This window comes from Microcebus murinus, chromosome 16 (genome assembly GCF_040939455.1).
Source record: "Microcebus murinus isolate Inina chromosome 16, M.murinus_Inina_mat1.0, whole genome shotgun sequence".
NCBI lineage: Eukaryota > Metazoa > Chordata > Mammalia > Primates > Cheirogaleidae > Microcebus > Microcebus murinus.
The window spans coordinates 68,731,255-68,753,379 of NC_134119.1; the positions used below are offsets into that span (position 1 = coordinate 68,731,255).

A 22,125-nucleotide genomic window follows, 5' to 3' on the forward strand; every position below is an offset into this window, starting at 1 on the left:
AAAACCCTCTCCCCAATTTCCTCTGTCCCCACAGCCCAGTTCAGGTCTCATTCTTTCTCCTTGGCCCCTGGCCCAGCCCCCTGCCTGGCCTCCCGTCTCTGGGGTTCTCGCTGCACCCACAGCTGACCCTGCCTTTGGATAACTCCAGGGCTCCCCAGTGCCCTTGGGACATTCCACCTGCCTGGAAGCCCTGCTTGTGTCCCCTCCCTCTGCCTTCCCCTCCCTTCCCCTCTGCTTGTCCCCTCTCTTGCAGCCTTCGCTCTAGACACACGTTAGCAAGTGTCGGTCCTTGGCTCGTCTCGCCAGGTACTCCACCTTTGCACATGCTGTTCCCTCTGCTCAGCACGCCCTTCCCTTTCATCCTCCTGGAAAGCTCCTGCTCACGCTCTTGCACCCAGCCCAAGGGCTCGCGTTCTCCCATCAGCTGCTTGCGCATTGCACGGGGTGAAGCAGTTCCGAAGGTGCCGATGTGGAGGGGCCGCCATGTGTGCAAGGGCATCGCGCGCCAACCGGGCAGGGCTGTCCTGAAGGCTCAAGGTTGGAAGGGGCAGAGGCAGGGTTTGGACCCGGGCATGGGCACCCTCCATGCCCGCCCTCCTGCCCGAGGTTCCTTGACCCTTTGCGGCCCCCCCGGCCCCCCGTCTACTCCCCCAGCCCCCCAGGAGGTGGGCGTCGCACCCATTTCACGGACCAGGAGACCCAGGCTCAGGGAAGCCAAGGGACTTGGCAGCCCGGGAGGTGCAGCAGGGCTCCGGCCCCGAGCGGCTGTTTCCAGGTCCCCCTGGCACCCCTGCGCAGAGGTCCAGGATGACAGCATGTCCACGGGGCAGAGCCTGAGGCTGCCGGCCACCCTGGCCACCCGGCATGCTGTGCCCCAGTTGCTAAGGGAAGCGGGGTGCGAAGGGAGATGAAAGGGAGCTCCCAAAGGCGGTGGGGTCCCCCTGCCAATCACGTTAATGACGCGCTTGAGAACAGAGCGGGATGGGGCTGTTGCTGCAACGGGAAGCCTGGTTCTGTTGAAGACATGCCCCAGGGTTGCTTTAAATAGTGAGCCTCTTTATTCTGAACAGATTCCAAGCTATTCTCTCTCCTCTGCTCTGTGCAATGCCCGCGGAGCAGCCCGGTGGGGAAGACTTGGGGCAGGGTTTGAATCCTAGCTTTGCCGATGACCCAGCTGTGTGTCCTTGGGCGAGTGTCACGACCTCTCTGAGCCCACTTTCCTCCCAGGTACCGTGGGGTGATTGTGAGGCATGGACAAGACAGTGCGCGATTGGGGTGAGATAGGGAATGCTTGGCACATGGCAACCGTACGTATTTTTAACTGGTTAACTCAGCTGATAAGGATCATTAACTTTGATCTTGGAAAACGGTCCTCCCCCTTGTCCTCTGGAAAATTCCAGCTGTCCTCCCCTGGAAAGTCCTCTTTGACCCCTGCTCTGTCACCCATCACACACACATCTGTCTCTGTGTCTAGGCTGTGAGTCCGAGGGAGTACAGACTGTTTGGGGATGGTTTCTACATTCCCACACGGCAGACTTTAGCCAAGAGCTGCTGGGTAAATGGACTACAGTGCACAGCGGGCAAGGCCCCAGTTGTGTTGGCCAGTGTGTCCCCGCACACCTTTTGGCCTGGGTGACAATGCCAACATGTCAAAATCCTCAGTGACAGAGCTTGGGAGTTAAAAAGCACTGGTGTTTTGGTTCCAACCCATTCTGCTTTTTGCTTTAAAGCCTACCTGTGTGATAGTATTAAAGCTACACCACCTTTCTTGTGGTGTCTGGCATCAGTTTTACTTTCATGATTTCTGTCTTCATATTTTAGGTATGTCTTTTCAATTTTGTTTTTAATTCAGTCTGAAAAAAAATCTCTCCTTTAACTGGAAGTTTAGTCCATTTACATTTATTGTAATTATGAATATATTTGAAATTATCCCTACAGTATTATTTTGTGCATTTTATTTGTCCTGATTTTTGGAGACTGTTCTTTCCCCTTTCCCATCATGTTTTGTGTTGACTGAATTTCTCCTGATTCCACTCTTCCTCTCTACTGTTTTAGAATTTATACGTTTTTCTCTTCATTTAGTGATTGCCCTTAAAATTGAACAGGCATGCCTAAAGACCAAAGCAGTCAATTCCTCTTTTCTCCTAACTAACATGTAAGGCTGATCCTATCAGAGATGGGATCTCTAAAACAAAGAGCCATCCTGGCTCTAAAACAAAGAGCCATCCTGGCTCTAAAACAAAGAGCCATCCTGGGAAGCCTCCCAGTAAGGTAGGAGGGGAAACACATTTGTTAAGAGCTATTATGTGCCCAATGCTTTGAGGTCAGGATCTCATTTAATCCTTGTGGAAATCCTGTCGCATGGGGGTTATCAAGCACAGGCCCTGCCTTTCACCCCCATATTTGATGGTGTACAGCCGAGGAAACAGAGGTTCAGAGAGGGGACGTCACTTGCTCTCAGCCTCCCAGCTCCAACGCTGCAAAACAAGGACTCCCAGTCTGCCTCTCCTGAATCCAAACACGGAGCTCCCCACCATGCCTGCCCGTCCTACACCCATGGGGCCAGGCTGTCTGTGGGTTCGGGGTGCTTTGAGCTGCAGGGCCCATTCATTCTCACATCGCCATGTACGGAGGTGCTCATTTGACATGCATTTTTTGAGAGCTGCTGTGTGTCCAGTGTCATGCTGGACACATGTCTTCCCGGAGCCCAGTCTCAAGTAGAGAAGAGAGACACTGACCGTAATGATCGTGTGGACGGTCATTTAACCTGCAACAGAAACAGATCATGGCGGCTGCCCTGGCTGCGGGGGCAGGCAGGCCCCAAGCTAGATAACCTCTGGGTCATGGGCTTGGTCCCCCGATGGCCACTGACACAGAGGAGGATGGACAAGGTGGGGGTGGAGCGTGGCTCTAAATCCCCTGCCCCTCACCCTGACACACTGGCCGGACCAAGTTGGTGACATTCTGTGATACAGCAGACAACTAGGCCGGCCCCTGAGGGCCACCTAGCTGCCCTCACCTCCAGCCCCCACTTGCCAAGCCCACCTCTGCCTGTGCCGGGCTGTGCCGGGTATCAAGGACACGACACGAATCAGCCAAGCCAATGTCACCCCCATCTACGACAGCTTCCCAGTCCCCAACGGGGGACACTTCCCCGTTCTTTTATCCTGCAACTCAGCCTATTTAGGGCACTTCCCACTCCAGTGCGGTAAGTAAACATTACTAAAGCTGAAAAAATCCCACTGTATTCTGTTGTGGTTTTTAGGAAAATACGTTGCCAAGGAATCCTTTATTAAAAATTTAACTGTGGTAGGAAAATGATTAAGTGAACTGTTCATCTTAACGCTATTAAGATAACTTGTTTTTATATGCTTTGAAGGTAATGAACTGATAACAAAAGTTTAGCAAGCTTACTGTTGTTTCTTGTGTTGATTTTTTTTTACATTCAGATTTTAAAAACGTTGTTATTTTTCGCACCAACTGTTTTCATGATGACTTCTCATATTTCTTCCTTGTCCCTGAGATAAAGGACTTGTGCCTCCCTCCTCGACAGGGACTTTCCTGGTGGCCAGGATGTGACTGGCAGCATGGCAGGGGCTGGCGTGAGTCCCTGGGTCCCCGACTCTCTCTCGTGCTGAGCCACCGGGCCTGGACTCCCTCCCTCCAGCCCTTCCCCTTCCCTGCGCCCCCACCGACCCCCTCCTGCTCCCCTGCCCAGTGCGGCTCGCCACTCACCCAGCGCGCACGGGTGCAGTCCTTGCTCACCTGCCATATCCTGTCCCTCTCCGCCCAGCTTCCCCAGGGCAGGGATCTGTGTCTGTCCTATTCACTGGGCCTAGAGTGGTGCCTGGTACACAGTAGGTGCTCAATAAGTGAATCAGGGTCTGAGCTGGATGCTGCAGATGGGGCTGGCGGGGCTGGTCAGGCCCAGGAGGGACAGGCAGTGCAGGGGGCGGTGAGAGGCCCACCTCGTGGTGTCACCGTGAGGATTAAACTGTCTGTCTCTGTGACCCACAAGGTAGGGCGCCTGGCACACACACGGGCACGCACAGCCATGACTGTGGCTATTTAAGGGCAAGGGGTTTCCGGAGGGGCGGGAAGGAGGGGGCTGGGGTGGCCTCTGGCACCCAGTAGGGGGCGCCCCTGAGTTTAGTGTAGCGGGGACCGGGGCCCAGTCCCGCCAGATGGGGATGACAAGTGACTCTGGTAGGGTGCGGGGGAGGCGGGCAGAGGAGGGGAGGGGAGGCCGGGAGCAAGCTGGGCAAGTGTCCTGACCAGCAAGGACAAGGCCCGAGCGGGGCCGGGCTGTGGGTGCGGAGAGTCAGGACTGGGCTCCAGGATCGTGTCACCAGGAGTCCCATTGAAGGAACGAGGCTCTGCAGCAGCCTGCCTGGGGGCAGTCCCAATTCCCCTCGCCAACTCTGCATCGCGTGCAAGAGTCCTGCTCTCTTGTGCCTCAGTTTCCTCATCTGTAAAATGAGGATAAGACTAGCACCTACTCGAGAGTGTGGCGGGGTTGAAATTCACTGGCCACGCAAAGGGCTCGGAGTGGAGCTGGGGCCCGGCTCGCACCCCCTGCCCGCCCTGCCCGGGGCCCTGGAAATCACTGGTTCTGTTTTCCTGCGCGGGAGGCAGGCTCAGAGACGTGACCCGAGGCCTCAACGTCATTCGTGGAGGGGACAGCACGGGTCTGGGGCTGCTCAAGTGAGAAGTCGGGGCGATTCTCCCGCCTGCCCCCTCCTGGGGCTGTCCCGAGGCTCGGGGGACACATGGCTTTGCGAGACGACAGGCAGTCCCATGCAGTTGTCAGTTTAGCGGTCGTCGTGATGTTTTGGGCGCCGACAGTTTGTCAGGCTCTGCGCTGCGTGCCGGGGCCGGTGCCCGCCGAGGCTGACATGCACGGTGCGAGTGACCAGGCTACGAGGCCACGGGACCAGCGGGCATGGCCGGACTGGGCGCTCCGAGAAGGCACCGCTGAGGCTGAGACGTTTGTCAGTGTCTCAAAGGGCAATGACAGTAGGCGCAACAATGGTCTCGCTCCTAAAGCTCGCTAGTGATCCTCAGCCGCTAATGATCCCCCCTGCGAAATCACCCGCTAAGTCGTGTCTTATCTGCAAGTGCGTCGCAGAGTGCCGGGCACGCGTGACCTGGGGACCCGCTCATTCGGAGACTGAAGTTGTCGAATTTCTCAGCAACTCTATGGCAGAGGGACTGTTCCTATCCCCATTTCACTGATGACAAAACTGAGGCCCAGACAGGGTCAGTAAGGTGCCCGAGGGTACCCGGCCAGGACGTCGCAGAGTCGTGAGTCAAAAACCTCAACTGTCTCCCACTGTCGTAAGTGCCAGCACTGGCCAGGTGGCTGGGACGGTGGAAGGGCATCCAGGGAGAGGAAGAGCAATGCTAAGGTGCTGAGCGGGGGGAGAGGGAGGACTCCGGCTCAGTCATGGTAGCAAGGCCGGGACACCTCGGGATGGCAGTTGAAGGAGGAGGAGGAGAGCGCGGGAAGGGCGTGGAGTGTGGCGTGTGCGGTGCTTTCCCTGCTAGAGCCGGTCTGTGACAGTCCCCGAGGAGCCACAGCCGCGTGTGGTCAGAGACCGCGGGCAGCGGGCCAGCTGCCCCCCCCCCCAGGGCTTTCCTCTCCAGGGACCGGGAGGAGCTCGGCTCACGTCTCCCCAGAGCCACGAAAAGATTCTAAATCTAAAATCAAGCAGGGCAACAGCCCCAAACTGGAAGCAACCCACATGCCCATCAGCGGGAAGCGGATAAGCCACGGGGCCTTCACACGACAGAGGATCATACCACAGTGCAAAAGTACAGGGAGGAGGGGAGCCGCGGCCGCACGAAACCGCCAGGACGAATCCCGGCCACCATGTAGAGCAAAGCAGCCAGACCTGTGCGATTACACACGTGCACAATCACACACCTGTGCCATTACACACCTGCGCGGTTACACACCTGTGTAGTTACACACCTGTGTGGTTACACACACGCACAATCACACACCTACACAGTTACAGACCTGCGAGGTTACACATCTGTGTGGTTACACACCATGTGGTTACACACGTGCACAATCACACACCTGCACAGTTACACACCTGCACAGTTACACACGTGCACAATCACATACCTGCACAGTCACACACCTGTGTGGTCACATACCTGCACAGTTACACACATGCACAACCACACACCTGCACAGTTACACACCTGCGTGGTTACACACCATGTGGTTACACACATGCACAATCACACACCTGCACAGTTACACACCTGCACAATCACACACCTGCACAGTTACACACCTGCACAATCACACACCTGCAGTTACACATGTGCACAATCACACACCTGCACAGTTACACACGTGCACAATCACACACCTGCACAATCACACACCTGTGTGGTCATATACCTGCACAGTTACACACATGCACAATCACACACCTGCGTGGTCACACATCTGCACAGTTACACACGTGCATAATCACACACCTACACAGTTACATACCTGCGTGGTCACACACCTGCACAGTTACACACGTGCACAATCACACACCTGCACAGTTATACACCTGCATGGTCACATACCTGCACAGTTACACACGTGCACAATCACACACCTGCACAGTTACACACGTGCACAATCACACACCTGCACAGCTACACACCTGTGTGGTCAGACACCTTTGCAGTTACACACCTATGTGGTCACAACACCTGCACAGCTACACACCTGTGTGGTCAGACACCTGTGCAGTTACACACCTATGTGGTCACAACACCTGCACAGCTACACACCTGTGTGGTCAGACACCTGTGCAGTTACACACCTATGTGGTCACAACACCTGCACAGCTACACACCTGTGCCATTACACACCTTCATGGCTGCATACCTGTGTGGCTATACACTTGTGCAGTGACACACCTGTGCAGTGGCACACCTGTGCCATTACAGACCTGTGTGGTTACAGACCTACTCGGTTACACACCTGTATGGCTACCTACCTGTGTGGCTATACACTTGTGTGGTGGCACACCTGTGCGGTGGCACACCTGTGTAGTTACAGACCTGCGTGGTTACAGACACACTCAGTTCAGCACCTGCGTGGTCACAGGTCACCTGCGCCATCCCACCCGCATGTGGCCCAACCGACCACTGGAGCCAGAAGTCGGGCGAGGCTTGTCTCAGGGGACAGGGGAGGTGATGGCTGGAAGGGCCTGGGGGCGCCGGGGTGTCCGCATTTCATTTCTTGCCCTGGGCGGCATTTACATGGCTGTGCTCTTTGTGATAATCTCTCGAGCTGGACTTTCATGTCTCGTGTTCTTGTCTGTATGTGTGCTACCCGTCACGATGGGAAAAAGTCAGGAAGAAACTGACGAAGTACCAGGAGTCGTATTTGACAAGAGGTGGCATGCGTGTGACAAGGACCAGGCAGGCCCTGCGCCGACGCTCCTGAGACAATAAGGCAGAAGAGCGTCGGAGGGGCCACAGTTGGACGAGAAGTCCTGGCCTGCCAGGGCAGCTGCCCCTTCCCACCTCCTGCCAGCTCGTCACTGGCCTGCAGGCAGGGGACTGTCCTCGTTGACCTCAAGAGAGGGTCAACTTCTAGATCTTTCACCATTTTCTTCTTAAAGGGCTCTAACTGGGAAAAGCCCACCCCGTCGAAAACTCCCTGTATTTCGTGCAGCCAGAGGGGATCGGCCACCTGGAAAATCTCACGCTGGTTGGAAAGCCACTGCCATTGCCATTGCCATTGCCACTGCCATTGCCATTGCCATTGCCACTGCCTGGGAAATGCACTATGGGGTGGGGTGGGGGTGGGGTTTGTTTGCAACAGATTGACCGGCCTGCAGCTGCCCCACTGCGGCTGTCTGGACCTGGCCTCTGCGCCCCAGCACTGCGGCCGGGCACCGGGAAAGCCCGTGGGCCCACGGCTCAGCTAGGCGATCTCGGACAAGTCACTCGGAGACACCCTAGCCTCAGTTTCCACGGCACCTGGGAGTCCCAGGTGATGCAAGAAGAGGACTCCTGGTTTCCCGGCCCAGGGCAAACGCTCCACAAATTTTCATTTCTTTTTCCTTCTTTAGGGAAAGGTGAGCAAATTCCATCATAGATGTTCTTTCTTCAGCTTGTATAACATTTCGTACTTATTAAGTTTAATTTGTCCTAATTACAAAAAATGTTAAATGCTCTCACCGAAGAATATTTAGAGAGTAGAAAACATAAAGAAAAAATTAAATATCCCCCATAACACTACTGCAAAGAGAAAGGCACTATTAACATTTCTGGGCATTCCCTGGTCTTTTAAAAAAAATATTATTAAGTTTTATTTTATTTTAGAGACAGGGTCTTACGCTGTCTCCCAGGCTGGAGTGTAGGCACCTGATCCTAGCTCACTGTGGCCTCCAACTCTTGGGCTCAAGGGATCCTCCTGCCTTAGCCTCCAGAGCAGCTGGGACTACAGGCTCGCACCACCACACCCGGCTAAGTTTTAATTTTTGTGTAGAAACGGGCTCTCACTATGTTACCCAGGCTGGTCTTGAACTCCTGGCCTCAAGTGATCCTCCTGCCTTGGCCTCCCAAAGCCAGAATTTTAAAATAAATTGGACATGCTATTAGCATTTTTTGAAAGCTCAGAATTATGTTTTGAGCATGTCCCTGTGTCATTTGATATTCTTTGAAACTCTTTTTCAAATAGCTGCATACTATTCCATTGTGAAAATGTGCAGTTATGCATTTAATTAATCCCCTAGTTGCCAGGAATGGAGGCTGCTTCTAGATGCTGGCTTTGGGCCGTCCTTAAACGTAACTCTCTGAAACCCCCCTGATGCTTTCCTTAGGAGGGGCTGGTTTGTTTCTTGCGACAGAACCACAATTCCTTGCCACGTGACCTCACGGTGGACCCGAGGGGGACCGAGGGCAGCTGCTAAAAGCCTTGAGCGGATGCAGCGGTATTTTGTTAAATTAAGCACATGCATATCCCGTGACCCGGCAACACCCCCGGGCATATATTCCACAAAAATGATCATGTCGCTCCCAGCGGGGTCCCGGGCGAGGTTTGCGGTGGGGAAGCCAGAAGCCTCCAGACATCCGTCAGCAGGCAGGGAGGGGCTGTCAACTCTGCGGCAGTGACAGCGGCGGTGTCTACACACACAGCAACGCGCGCCGCTCTCCAACACGCAGGCCGAGCGGGCACCGAGAGACAAAGCGATCTGTAACGCAGCCGCATTTACATAAATTAAAAATCCATGCCCACAAAGCAACAATAAGCACTTTGCAAGAACGCACACGAGCAGAAGGATCCACAGCAAACACACGAGGGTGGCTGGCTTTGGGGTGGCGGGGCAGGGGGACAGGGAAGGAAGGACATGGGTCCGGGGAGGACCACGTGCCGGCTGAGGCTGGGGGTGGAGCCGGAGGGGCAGACCTGCCCACGGTCACCTGAGCACCTGAGCAGGGAGGGACACGACCTGGGGCTGCATGGGGGAGGGGACCGGGGAGGGGACCGTCTCCAGGTCTCGGCCTCAGCAGCCGTTTCCCCGACTCTGCTCCGGGCTTGCTGCCCCCCCAATCACAAAAGCAATCAGGGGACCTCGTGGAAGATTGTGGATTTTTAAAAAGTCCCCTGTCTTACTACAGGGGCCACATGCTGTCCCTGTCATGCCGCAGAAGGACATTTTACCACCCGGCCAAAGGTGGATGACAACGTCCCAGATGGAGGCCAGTGCCACCGCTCAGTGCGCTATTGTCCCACGTGTGGTTCTCGCTGCCCACGCTGCGCCCCAGGCCAGGGGCACCTAAGAACAGTGACAGAGCCTCTGCTGTGCTCACGGGAGGGTGCTGCAGGGACTTGCCTCCGGCTCCCGCTGACAGATGGCTCGGGGCCTCTGCCAGGTACCTAGGCACGAGATCTCGAGCTGCCCCTCCATGCACAGGCAAGCACCTCTGAGCACCTACTGCACGCCAGCCTCTGGTCTAGGTGCCGGGGACACGGTGCGAAGTCCCTGCCCTCCTGGAGGTGACAGCACAGTGGGGCAGCCGGGTGACAGCCAGGCAGCCAGGCCCCGGGGGAGGCTGTCAGATCTCTAGAATTCAGCCCATCTCTAGGGATGCCTTGGGAGGTGAGGGAGGAGCAGGCCTTCCGCTTCTGGGAATTTATCCCAAAGGCAGAATCCAGCCTGTTGGGATGAATAAACACCAGGATGTTCACTGTGGTGGTGTTTATAGCAACCCAAGAATTGGAAGAGCGGAAGCAGTTAAATAACAGGACGCCCATGTACCAGAATACTATGCAGACTTTGAAAACAACATCATAGCCGAGTATTGAGTGCCACAGAGAAAGATTTTCATGGCTATGCTACGAGGTGCCAAAAACATGTTTCAAACCAATATGAAATAGTGTGATTCCGTTTTTTCTTTTTCTTTTTTTTTTTTTAAAAAGGCAAAAAATCCATTTATTGATCTGTGCCGATCGTGCAGCACGCTGAGCATGTGCGTGGAGGGCGTCTGAAAGGAAAGACACCAAAGCTAACGACAGTCACCTGTGGCTGTAGAATTCTGTTTGGCTTTTGTCCCTGCGCGTTTACTTGGGTGTATCTGCTAGTTCTTCTCAATTAATTTGTATTCCATTTAAGAGAACAGTACGCAGGCACGGGGAACAGCCAGGAAGGTATTAAAGCAAACAGTAGTTATTTATATCTAGGTGGTGGGACTGGGGTGATTTTTTTTTTTCATTTTTTTAATTTGGACAACTAAAAAGTCATTATTACTTTTTTTTTTTTTCTATTGGCTCCTTGATCTACGATTTTGTTTGTTTGTTTGTTTTCCATCAGACGGGTAACGCATGCGCGGTTGTTAACAAGGTTCGAGGGAAGCACAACTCGCGCATGCGCGTGAGCACGCAGCCATCGCGCCTATGGACTGCAAAAGGATTTATTAATATTGCCACTTGCTAAAAAGCCTCTGATTGCCCCTGAAGCAGCCCTCTCCTCTGAGGGACCGGCAAGTGTTCACTGCGACAAGTCTACCGAGCAAACGTCCACACGCGTGCACTCTCGGGGACCGGACGGACATACCCCGCCACCCCTGGGGACACTGTCTGGGAGAGTCCGTGGTCGCCAGAGTGGGTGCAAGAACCCCTGGGGCAAAATGAGAGCGTTCAGCGCCCTACTCCTGTTTTTCCACCCTTTAGCAATGTCCATTTTGGCGCATGCGTTGTAATGCGCATGACACCCGGGTGCAGTAGACCCGGGCATGACCCATAAATAGATTCACGCATGTCCACTAGCGGCGCTCGGCAAACGTTTGCGGGACTGAACTGTTCACTGAGCTCCCCAAAGAGAAAACAGTCCAGACGCCACCAGGCCGCTGGCGAGCGGACGCGGCACCGCCCCACCCCAGACACGCTCCCCGGCGCTCTAACGTCTCTCGCTTGCATGTCCCGCGAGCATTGTCCCCGGCACGCCATCCACCCTGCTCGCCATTGTTTCTTCCCCACCAGAATGCGGGGCGCTCAGGGACAGGGCCGGGCTTGGCCTGGCTTGGCCACCACCTGGGACAGGGCGCATCATCGGCACAGGGCCGGCGCCGTCGCGACCTGTGGAATGTCACATGCCTAAACGCAGGAAGGACGGACTGCAGGGGGCACGGGGCAGGTGAACCGCCAGGCAGACACAGACCCGCTGAGGCTGCAGCCAGAGGGATGTGAGGTAGACTCAAAGTGGACTAGCAGAAGTGGCAGCCCGGGCAATAGGACAAAACCCTGCAGCAGGACGGTGGGGCACTGTGACCCCTTCTGGAGGCCTTCTCCCTCCAGCTGCCCCAGTCCTTGTCTCACAGCCACCCAGGAAGGGACTGTCCCTGAGAGGTCCCCTGTCTTCCCTCAGTCCGGCTCTCAGGACAGTCAGACGGGAGCTGGTGACCCCTCACACCCATTCCCAGGGACCCCCTGGGAGAAGTGCAGCGGTGAGAGGAAGCCTAGATCTGGGACCTTCCGGGTTAGGCGTTAGAGGCTGGGGGAGGAGGAGGCCTGCGCGGGGTGGGGGTGGGGGGCCTTTAAGACAGTGGTTCTCAACCCGGGTGATCTCCCCCAGGGGCAGCTGGCAACCCCTGGCGACAGTGGACTGGGGGCCGGGGCTCGCAGGCATCTGTGGCCAGGTGCGCTGCTGACACCCTGCCATGTGCAGGACAGCCCCTCCCCCACCCCAACAAAGGACGATCTGGCCCCAAATGTCGACAGGGCAGAGGTTGAGAAACCGCGTTTTAAAATAGCGCAGCTCTGTCCCCTGTCCCAGCATCATTTAAGGCCTCTCTTAATCACGGTCATAATTAATCAAGTGGCCACTGCTGCATCCCGAGTGCCAGCCTGGCGCCACCGCGGTGCAGGCGCCGGGCGCTCTCGGCTCGCCAGTCCCCATACTGCCTCCAGGACATGGGGCAGGAAGCCCGGGTTGCACAGCCAGACGACAGACAACCTGCGCGGCGGCCTGCCCGCCAGGTGCCAGAGCTGGTTCCAAACCCTTGACAAGCGTGGGGCCCAGCAGCCCTCGGCCAGCCCTCAAGGCGGGGCTCTCAGCAGCCCTGTGTTTCAGATGGAGAAACTGAGGCTCAGAGTCACACTGTCACGTGCCCAAGGCCCGGCAAGGTTGTGGCAGCGCAGATGGCACGGGGCTCCTCGTGGAAGGGTGGCTGTCAGCACACCAGTGACGCCAGGGCTCAGCCCAGGCCGACCTGCCTGTCCCTGCTGTGGGGGGTGGGCAGGTGGCCCTGTGCCTGGGGACCCAACCGTGTCACAGAGACTGGGAGCGCGTGGCCTGGGAAGGCAGGCTCCAGTCAACAGGATGCAAACTGCGGCCTGCAGGCGCCCAGGGAAGGGGAAAGAGCTGGAGTGGGGACGCCCGGAAGGCCAGTCGGAGAGGAGGGACGGGCCACCACCTGCGCACCTCCCCCGGCGCCACCTGGGTCCCCCTCCGCCCGCCAGGCCGGCTCACCTGGATGCCGTTCTCCTGCAGGTTCAGGTACCGCGTGTTGACCGGGATGCTGGCGGGGACCTCAGCCAGCTCTCTCCGCGTGCAGATCACCCGGCTGGCCTGGTTGCTGCAGGAGCAGGCCGTGGGGCAGGAGGTGGCCGGTGGGGAGCCCCCTCCGGCGGCAGACGTCACTGCCACGCCACCTCCACCGGCCCCCAGGGGTGGGGAGAAGAGCCAGAGGAAGAGCAGTGCCCCATGGGGCCAGGACATCCTACCGGGCGGCAGTGGAGGGCACGGGGAGCCACGGGCACACGCCATCCTCAATGTTCATGCTCCACGTGGACGCTGGGGGGCTGTGGCGGGGGAGAGAGAGGAGAGACTGGGTGAGGGACAGGGACCCACATGGCCCAGGTGCTCACCCTCTCCCCGCCCAGTGCCTGGGACCAAAGGGGACAGGGAGAGAGTGCACCGCAGAGGGACTGAGCCTGCAGGCTGAGGGAGGCAGACAGGAGGGCTGGCCAGGCCTCCCCTGTGCTCCTCTCATCTTCTCCATGCTGGGAGGATTTTATGCCCATTTTACAGAGGGCAAAACTGAGGCTGGGGCGAGAGGGTGCTTGCTCAAGCTCACTCAGCCAGTGGGTGGAGAAGTTGGCCAGATTCAAAACCCAGTTCTTTGCATGATTTCAAAAAGGTCGGTGCATAGGTAGAGATTGAGTGGGAAACAGAGACCGCCGGGCAAAGGCGGCAGGAAGGCTGAAGATCTAGCAGGTAGGTGACTTGCTGCTATCCCAGCACCCACTGCTGCCTGCGTGCCTGTGCAACCTCTAGGAGGTGGCCCCCGGCTCTCCCCCTGCCCCTCACTACCCACCCCCACCCAGGGGTGCTCTCGAGGTGGCCCGTCCTCAGACCCTCCACCCGCACACCCTGTCACTGTGCACCCAGTCCAGGCCCTGTGGGCCTCGCAGCAGCTGCAGGGACTAGAGTCAGACTCAGAGGGCAACTCAAGGGAGAGGCGAGGTGGCAGGCAAGGCCACCGTCGAGGTGACAAAGTGACAATGTGGGCGGGTGAGGGCTGAGGCTGGGAGGCGGTAGCTGAGGAGGGAGGAGGTTGGAAGCTGTGACAGGGGTGGGGGTGCTGGGGGCCTGGGGTGGCAGCACAAACTGAGGCCACCAACAGCCACCCTCCATCTGCCCTGAGACTGTAGGTGCCCCAGGCAGAGACAGCCTCGGTGGCCCCATGCCAGCAGCTGCCGCAGGGCGGTGCTGGGGAGTCCATGGGGAGGGGGCTGGGGGTCCAGGACCCTGTGCCTGAGTTCCGGAAGTGGGCAGTGGGGAGCCCCGGCACCTCCCCAATCCGCCCCTTCCCATTTCCATGGGAACAGAGAGGGGCAGGATGGGCCGGTCCTGTGACAACGATGTCAGTAATAACAATCACCCGATCCCGGCAGGCCCTGCTATGCACCAAACACTGTCACCGTTTGTCTCATTTAAGCCTCACACTACCGGTAGGAGGAAGTGGCTAGGACGCCCACTTTACAGGTGAGGACGCCGAGGCCCTAGGAGGCCAAGGGCAGGGACCTGGCCAGCTGAGTGCAGACGGGGACTTTGCCCCGGCTCTACCCTAGACCTGCTCTCCCCGCAGCAGCTCCGCGCACACAAATACACCCACAGCGCAGCCTCTGCCCGCCCGGGCCAGCCCTGAGAGTCCCCGAGCGGGGGGCAGTCCACACACGCGTGCACACCAACCCGCTCACACACGCAGTGACAGGGGCACGCCCTCCCGGTGGCCGCTCAGACCCGCGGACACAGGCTCACCCCATGCACACGTGCATGCACACACGCGCACGCGCACACACGCGTGCACACGCACATCCCTCCCTCCTGCAGTTTCCGAGATCATTTTAACCCAGATAGAAATGCATGTGCATGTGTCTGTGTGTCTGAGCGCGTGTGAGAGCAAGAGCTAGACAGAGACGCGGACACAGAGGCAGACAGAGACAGAGAGAGACAGAGAGACACAGGGAGAAGCGGGGAGAGGCTGATCTGTGTCTGCACCAGGTTGCTTTGCCACCTGGGGGCCGGGAGCCTGCGACTGCCCTGTCCCTGTGACAGCACCGCCGGTGAGGGGCTCCGCTCCCCCGCCTGCGACCAGGGCGCTCCATGCCCACCCTCGTCCTGGGCCCACTGTCCCACCTGGGGGGACCCTGGCGACCACCCAGCCCACGCCCTGTGAACCACGGCACAACCCCCAGTGCCAGGATTTGAGGCTGGGGGCCCCGCAGGGCCTGCGGGAGCCTGCGGCGCCCCCCCCAGTCCCCCAAGCCGCCACCGCTGCCTCTACCTCCGCATCTGTCCCGTCTCTCCCGCCGCCGCCAGCCCGCAGGCCCCCACCCCCACCACGGAGGCTTCTGCAGCGGCTTCTGCAGCGCTCTCGGCCTCCCTCCCTCTCCTCCTTCACCCTCCACCATCCCGTCCTTGTCTCCCCCAGCAGCGGGGACACTCACCCTGGTGGCTTGGCTTCCGCTGGGCCTCTCCCCGCGCCCAGGCCCCCCCCTCCACATGCCTGCGGCCAGCAGGGGCTCTGCCTCCCCAGTGCTCCAGGGCTTCCCGTCGGGATCGTGCTGGGGGGGCGCAGGGGCTTCTTGGGTCTCCCTGCGCCCCCCCTCCTGGCCTGTCGCCCTCCCCACCCCCCCAGGCCGTCCTTCGGCCACTGCAGCAGTCCTCTCCTCCTCCCCTCCCTGGTCGCCTCCTCCTGCCTCCTGCCACCCCCACTCCCACCTCTACCTCCGCGCTGCCCCCACCGCCAGCTCCTCTCTCCACCCACCGACCCCAGCCCCTGCTCCTCTCTCCCGCCCCCTGTCCCTGTCCCTGTCCCTGTCCACCTCCCACCTCCTCTGGCCCCAGCCCCCTCCTCGGGCTCCCCCTCACAATCTCGCCTCCCCGGGGACCACCAGGCCCCCTCTCTCCTTCTCCTCCATCTGTCCCTCCCTCTCGCTCTGTCCCTGTCACCCTCTCATCCTGGGAGCCCGGCTCAGTCAGGTCCTCTGACTGTCTGTCCGTCTGTCTTGCTCTCTGTCGCCCGGCTCTGTCTGTCTCTCTTGCTCGGCGATTACAATTTCTAGTCACACGGCAGTGCAGAGCCAAGCTGTGCCTGGGCTCCCTCCCTCCCCGCCCCCCTCCTTCCTTCTCTCCTTCTGTGCGGGGAGGGCGCCTCTGCTCTCCTCCCTCCTCCCCTCCCTCCTCCTCCTCACCTCCCCTCCCTGCAGCGCCAGGGGGGAGGCCTCCCCCTCCCCCGCTAATCAAAGGCTCCGTTATCTAATTAACCCATTGGTTCTGGGCAGCCGGGGAAGGTCGGGGAGAAGCGGGGGAGGAAGGTTGACGGCTGGGCTGCCCGGGAAGGGGGGTGCTGGGCCATGCCAAGCCGGAGCCTCTTGGCACACAGACAGCCTCCTGGGCTGCACAGCCAGGCCGCTGCTGCCGCTGCCAACACCCACCGCTGGCCCGGACCCTCCCTGCCAGACCCTCCCTGCCGCACGGCCCCACCCCCAGCTGGGGCAGACACTGTGCGAAGGCTTGGCTGCAGGTGCGCCTGTGCCCCGGCCCCCCCATGCCCCACCGCACCACACAGCACTTACTCTGACCCCCACCCAGACATGGAACCTGGAACCTGGAACTTGGGCCCACACCCCGTCACCCCTGCCCTGCAGCTGAGGGCCAGCCCCTCCTCATGCCACAGAGAAACCCACCCCAGGTGTGCCCCTCTCCCTGGACTTGGCCATATCCCAACAGCCACCTTTTGACACATCTCTGAGAAATTACAGGACACAGCCACATGCATTCATTCCATCCACCATCCATCCATCCACCCACCCATCCACCCATTCATCCACCCATCCACCCATTCACCCACCCATCCACCCATCCATCCATCCACCCACCCATCCATCCATTCATCCATCCATCCATCCATCCATCCATCCATCCATCCATCCATCCATCCATCCACTCACCCATCTATCCACCCATCCACTCATCCATCCATCCATCCACACATTCATTCACCCATCCATCCATCCATCCATCCATCCATCCACCCATCCACCCACTTATCCATCCATCCATCCACTCATCACCCATCCATCCATCCACCCATCCATCCACCTATCCATCCATCCATCCATCCATCCACTCATCCACCCATCCACCCATCTACCCATCCACCTATCCATCCATCCATCCACTCATCCATCCATCTATCCATTCACCTATGCATCCACCTATTCACCCATCCATCCACCCACCAATCTGCCCACCCATTCACCCATGCATCCACCCATCCATCCATCCACTCATCCACCCATCCATTCACCCATGCATCCACCCATCCATCCATTCACCCACCCCTCCACCCATTCATCCATCCATCCATCCATCCATCCATCCATCCATCCATCCATCCATCCACTCATCCACCCATCCGTCCATCCATCCACTCATTCACCCATCCATCCACCCATTCACCCATCCATCCACCCACCCATTCACCCATGCATCCACCCATCCATCCACCCATTCACCCATGCATCCACCCACCCATCCACCCATTCATCCATTCACCCACTCATCCACCCATTCATCCACCATCCATTCACCCACCCATATATCCACCCATCCATCCACCCATTCACCCATGCATCCACCCATCCATCCTCCCATCCACCTATCCATCCATCCATCCACTCATCCACCCATCCATCCACCCATTCACCCATGCATCCACCCATTTATCCACCCATCCATCCATCCACCCATTCATCCATCCATCCATCCATCCATCCATCCATCCATCCATCCATCCATCCACCCACCCATCCATCCACCCACCCATCCACCCATTCACCCATCTATCCATCCATCCATCCATCCATCCATCCACCCACCCATCCACCCACCCATCCACCCATTCATCCATCCATCCATCCATCCATCCATCCATCCATCCACCCACCCATCCACCCACCCATCCATCCACCCATTCACCCACCCATCCACCCACCCATCCATCCACCCATTCACCCATCCATCCATCCATCCATCCACCCACCCACCCATCCACCCACCCATCTATCCACCCATTCACCCATCTATCCATCCATCCATCCATCCATCCATCCATCCACCCACCCATCCATCCACCCATTCACCCATCCATCCATCCATCCATCCATCCATCCACCCATCCATCCATCCATCCATCCATCCATCCATCCATCCATCCATCCACCCACCCACCCACCCATCCACCCACCCATCTATCCACCCACCCATCCATCCACCCACCCACCCATCCATCCATCCATCCATCCATCCATCCATCCACCCACCCACCCATCCACCCACCCATCTATCCACCCGTTCATCCATCCATCCATCCATCCATCCATCCATCCATCCATCCATCCATCCACCCATCCACCCACCCATCCACCCACCCATCCATCCATCCATCCATCCATCCATCCATCCATCCACCCACCCATCCACCCACCCATCCATCCACCCACCCACCCATCCACCCACCCATCCACCCACCCATCCATCCACCCACCCATCCATCCACCCACCCACCCATCCACCCACCCACCCATCCACCCACCCACCCATCCATCCACCCACCCATCCATCCACCCACCCACCCATCCACCCACCCACCCATCCACCCACCCATCCACCCACCCATCCATCCATCCAACCAATATTTACCAAGACCCTACTATGTGCCAGACACTGGTACAGATGCTACCCACATGCCCTAAGCCCAGGTCACCCACGGGCCACCAAAGGCCAATAGTAATCGGAGAGCACATTGGTCAGGTGCTGGGGGCCTGGTGTGTGGCCCCGGGCCACTGCTCCGGTTTTCTGAGCTGCACTTTCCTCCACTGTGCGACAGGGATAAGAGTCTCTACCTCACAGGGTCGCTGGGGAGCCCGAATAGCTAAATGCCTCTGTCTTCACAGTCTATCAGAACCAGACCCACGCGTCCCCCCAGGCCCTCGCCCCCGCCTGGCCACCATCTCCTGCCTGGACATGGTTACAGTGGCTTCCTCATGAGTCTCCCCACTTCTACCCTCGCCTCACAAACTGTCTGCTCCTCACAGGCAGCCAGAGGGATCCTGTCAACACCCAAGGCAGATCCTGCCCCTCCTTCGCTCCATAGCCTCCCGTGGCTCCCGTGTCTTCCCCACCTCCCAGCCCCGGCTGCTGCTTCCCTCACCTGATCCCCACCCGCCCGCTCACGCACCCTCTGCACCGTTTCCAGGACAGGCTGGGCACACTCTGGCCCCGGGGCCTTTGCACTCGCTTTTCCTCTGCCTGGAACACTCCTCCCCAGCTGTTCACAGGCTGCTCTCCCTGTCCTCCCAGGTCTGTGTCCCCGTGTCACCCTCTCAGTGAGCCCATCTCGACTATCCCACACCCCAAAGCGCCCCATCCCTCCCCAGGGCCTTCTCTGTTCCATTTCTTTACATAACGTTTATCACCGTCTGACCTTTCGGATGCCCATATATTTGAATGTAAGCGTCCCCAAGGGCAGGGACAGTGTTTGTTTTGTGACTATCTGGTGACAGTGCCTGGTACACAGCAGCAGGTGCTCAATAAACATGGCGGGAGGGAACAGATGAATTTGTTCCCACTGCTGTTAGGCTCTGTTCCTCCTGGTGACACCGTATTCCCTCCCACACTCACGCCACAGCCGGCTCTGCACGCCCACCCCAGGCTGCACCCCGACAGCCGCGCCTCTCAGGCCCCAGCCCCGGACGTCCCCGGGCCTGAACTCTCCTTCCATCCCAGGAGGCCTGCCTGGCGGAGGCAGCGCATTTCTATGCCACAGCGCCACTGTCTTCAGCCGGACCCCCGTGTCCCAGGTCTCCCTCCACCCCGCTGCACACCAGCTGTGTAAGGCCCAGAGGTCTGCCCCGGGTCCCAAGCAGCGGGACCCCAGTGCAGATCTGTGACGTCACTCAACATCCGCGCCCTGAGGAAAGTGACAACTGTGTCCCGAACCTCAGACACCTCTTGGATGCAGCTGCACCGTTCCAGCGAATACTGGTGAACTGAGTGGGCACCTGGCCCCGGCTGTCCCCAGCTCTACCCCTCCAACACGGATGACAGGCATGCTGCCAGCGCCATTGCTCTGGGCATGTCCACAAAGCCAGGCAGGGTACGCACATTTGACACGTACGAACTCGTTGAGTAACACCGCCACCAAAAGTGGTGACGTCTGACACATACTGGCACTGCCCTGGCACCGTCCCAGGAGTTTTGCTTACATTAACGACTGTGGTTTACCCGCCAGCCCTCTGAGAGGGGACTGCTCTTACCCACATTTCTTTTTTTCTTTTTTTTTTGAGACAGAGTCTTACTCTGTTGCCTGGGCTAGAGTGCTATGGCGTCAGCCTAGCTCACGGCAACCTCAAACTCCTGGGCTCAAGCGATCCTCCTGCCTCAGCCTCCTGAGTAGGTGAGACTACAGGCATGCGCCACCATGCCTGGCTAATATTATATGTAAAATGTATAAATTTTTTTGTTTAGTTGTCCAGTTAATTTCTTTGTATTTTTTTTAGTAGAGACGGGGTCTCACTCTTGCTCAGGCTGGTCTTGAACTCCTGAGCTCAAATGATCCTCCCGCCTCGGCCTCCCAGAGTGCTAGGATTACAGGCGTGAGCCACCACGCCTGGTCCACATTTCTTTACTTTAATAGAGACAAGATCTTGTTCTGTCGCCCAGGCTGGAGTGCAGTAAAGCGATCACAGCTCACTTCACAGCAACCTCAAACTCCGGGCTCAAGCGATCCTCCAGCCTCAGCCTCCCAAAGTGCTGGGCTCGCAGGCGTGCGCCACCACGCCGGGCCCTGTTATCCCCATTTCACAGATAGAGAAGCTGAGACTCAGAAAGGCCAAGTCATTTGCTCAAGGCCAAACATAGCTAGGAAGAGGCCCCTCCCACGTCAGCCTCCCCAGAGTCAGGGGACCCCAGTGACCCCCAAGAGGTTGCCTGCAGGGAGTGGGCGGGGAGGGCGCAGGCCAAGCCACGGGCATGTGGAACAACAGCTCTCCTCCCTCAGGCCCCTGCCCTCATCCCCCCTGCACAGGATGCCACACCCGCGGGTGCCCCACCCCCAGCCCCACGCCTGGCCCCGCTCCAGCGCACCCCTAAGGCGACGGAAGCCTTCGCTGTGTGTGGCTGCCGCCATGGGCACTGCCCGGCCACTGGCTGCTCCCCGTGGCTCTGGGAGGAATGGACGGTTCTTGCGGCCACTTTACAGATGGAGAGGCAGATTCCCAGGCCGGCAGCCCTTGCTGAGGGTTCCACAGCCGTCGAGCGGCACAGCGGGGATTGGAACCAGGGGCCCAGAACCTGGCCGGGTGACCCCGCTGCCTGTGTCACCCCAGCTGCCCCGGGAGAGCCCCCTGCACCTGCACACGGGGTCTCCACCCTCACCTGGGCAAGGATTGAGACAGACAGGCAGAGGAGGGGGCAGACAGGAGCAAGAGCGGGACAGCGCGCGAGGGGGCAGGAGAACAAGAGACCCCAAGAAGGAGCAGAGACCCAGGGAACGCAGAGGCGGGGGTGGGGGTGGCCTGGGCGCCCGCTGCCCCGCCAGCTTTGCCGTCCTCCCCAGCCCGAGCTCTGAGAGCTCCCGGGCACTGCGCCGGAGAGGATTCAGGCAGATGGCAGATCGGAAACTCGGGGACCCAGGGGAGGCGGGGTGAGGAGAAAAAAGAGGCAGGGAATATGTCTGTCAGGCACACGCATTCTCCTGGGTAAGTTCAGAAGGTGAGGGAAGATAGGCAACTGACTGCCAGCGCAGCAAGAGGGATGGAGGTTAGAGCTAAAGAAGAACTTCCCGACTGTGAGGGACTGGGGCGGAAGTGGGGCCCGGAGCCAGGAGGGTGGAGAGACTTCAAAGCCAGGCAGAGATGAACACTTCTCTCTCTGGAAGCCGCCAGAGGGGAGGCCGGGCGCGTCAGGGCTGGGGGAGGGCCTGGGCAGCGCGGGTTGGCTTCGGGGACACAGATGAAACGACCGCTTCTCTGAGCCGGTCCGTGTCCCCGAACGCTTGCAAAATCAGAGCAGCCACACAGCTCCC

The 22,125-nt window shown here is 58.6% G+C and overlaps 1 protein-coding gene and 1 non-coding gene across 3 annotated transcripts in view; both read right to left on the reverse strand.

The window, feature by feature from the left end:
* Positions 1–22,125, reverse strand: part of LRRC4B (leucine rich repeat containing 4B) — a 41,213-nt gene that overhangs the window by 8,397 nt on the left and 10,691 nt on the right. The window contains exons 1-2 of one of the 2 annotated variants that reach the window (XM_012754155.3): positions 15,482–15,650; positions 12,999–13,330 (exon numbers count right to left, since the gene is read on the reverse strand). In XM_012754155.3, the coding sequence (XP_012609609.2) occupies positions 12,999–13,295 (297 nt within the window). In that variant the 5' untranslated portion in view covers positions 13,296–13,330; positions 15,482–15,650. Of the gene's footprint in view, positions 1–12,998; positions 13,331–15,481; positions 15,651–22,125 lie in introns of those variants that run through there. The other variant, XM_012754156.3, reaches the window with a different exon arrangement.
* LOC142861545 (small nucleolar RNA U13) lies at positions 10,836–10,941 on the reverse strand. The gene has a single exon (XR_012912771.1). It is a non-coding gene; the product is annotated as a small nucleolar RNA U13 (small nucleolar RNA).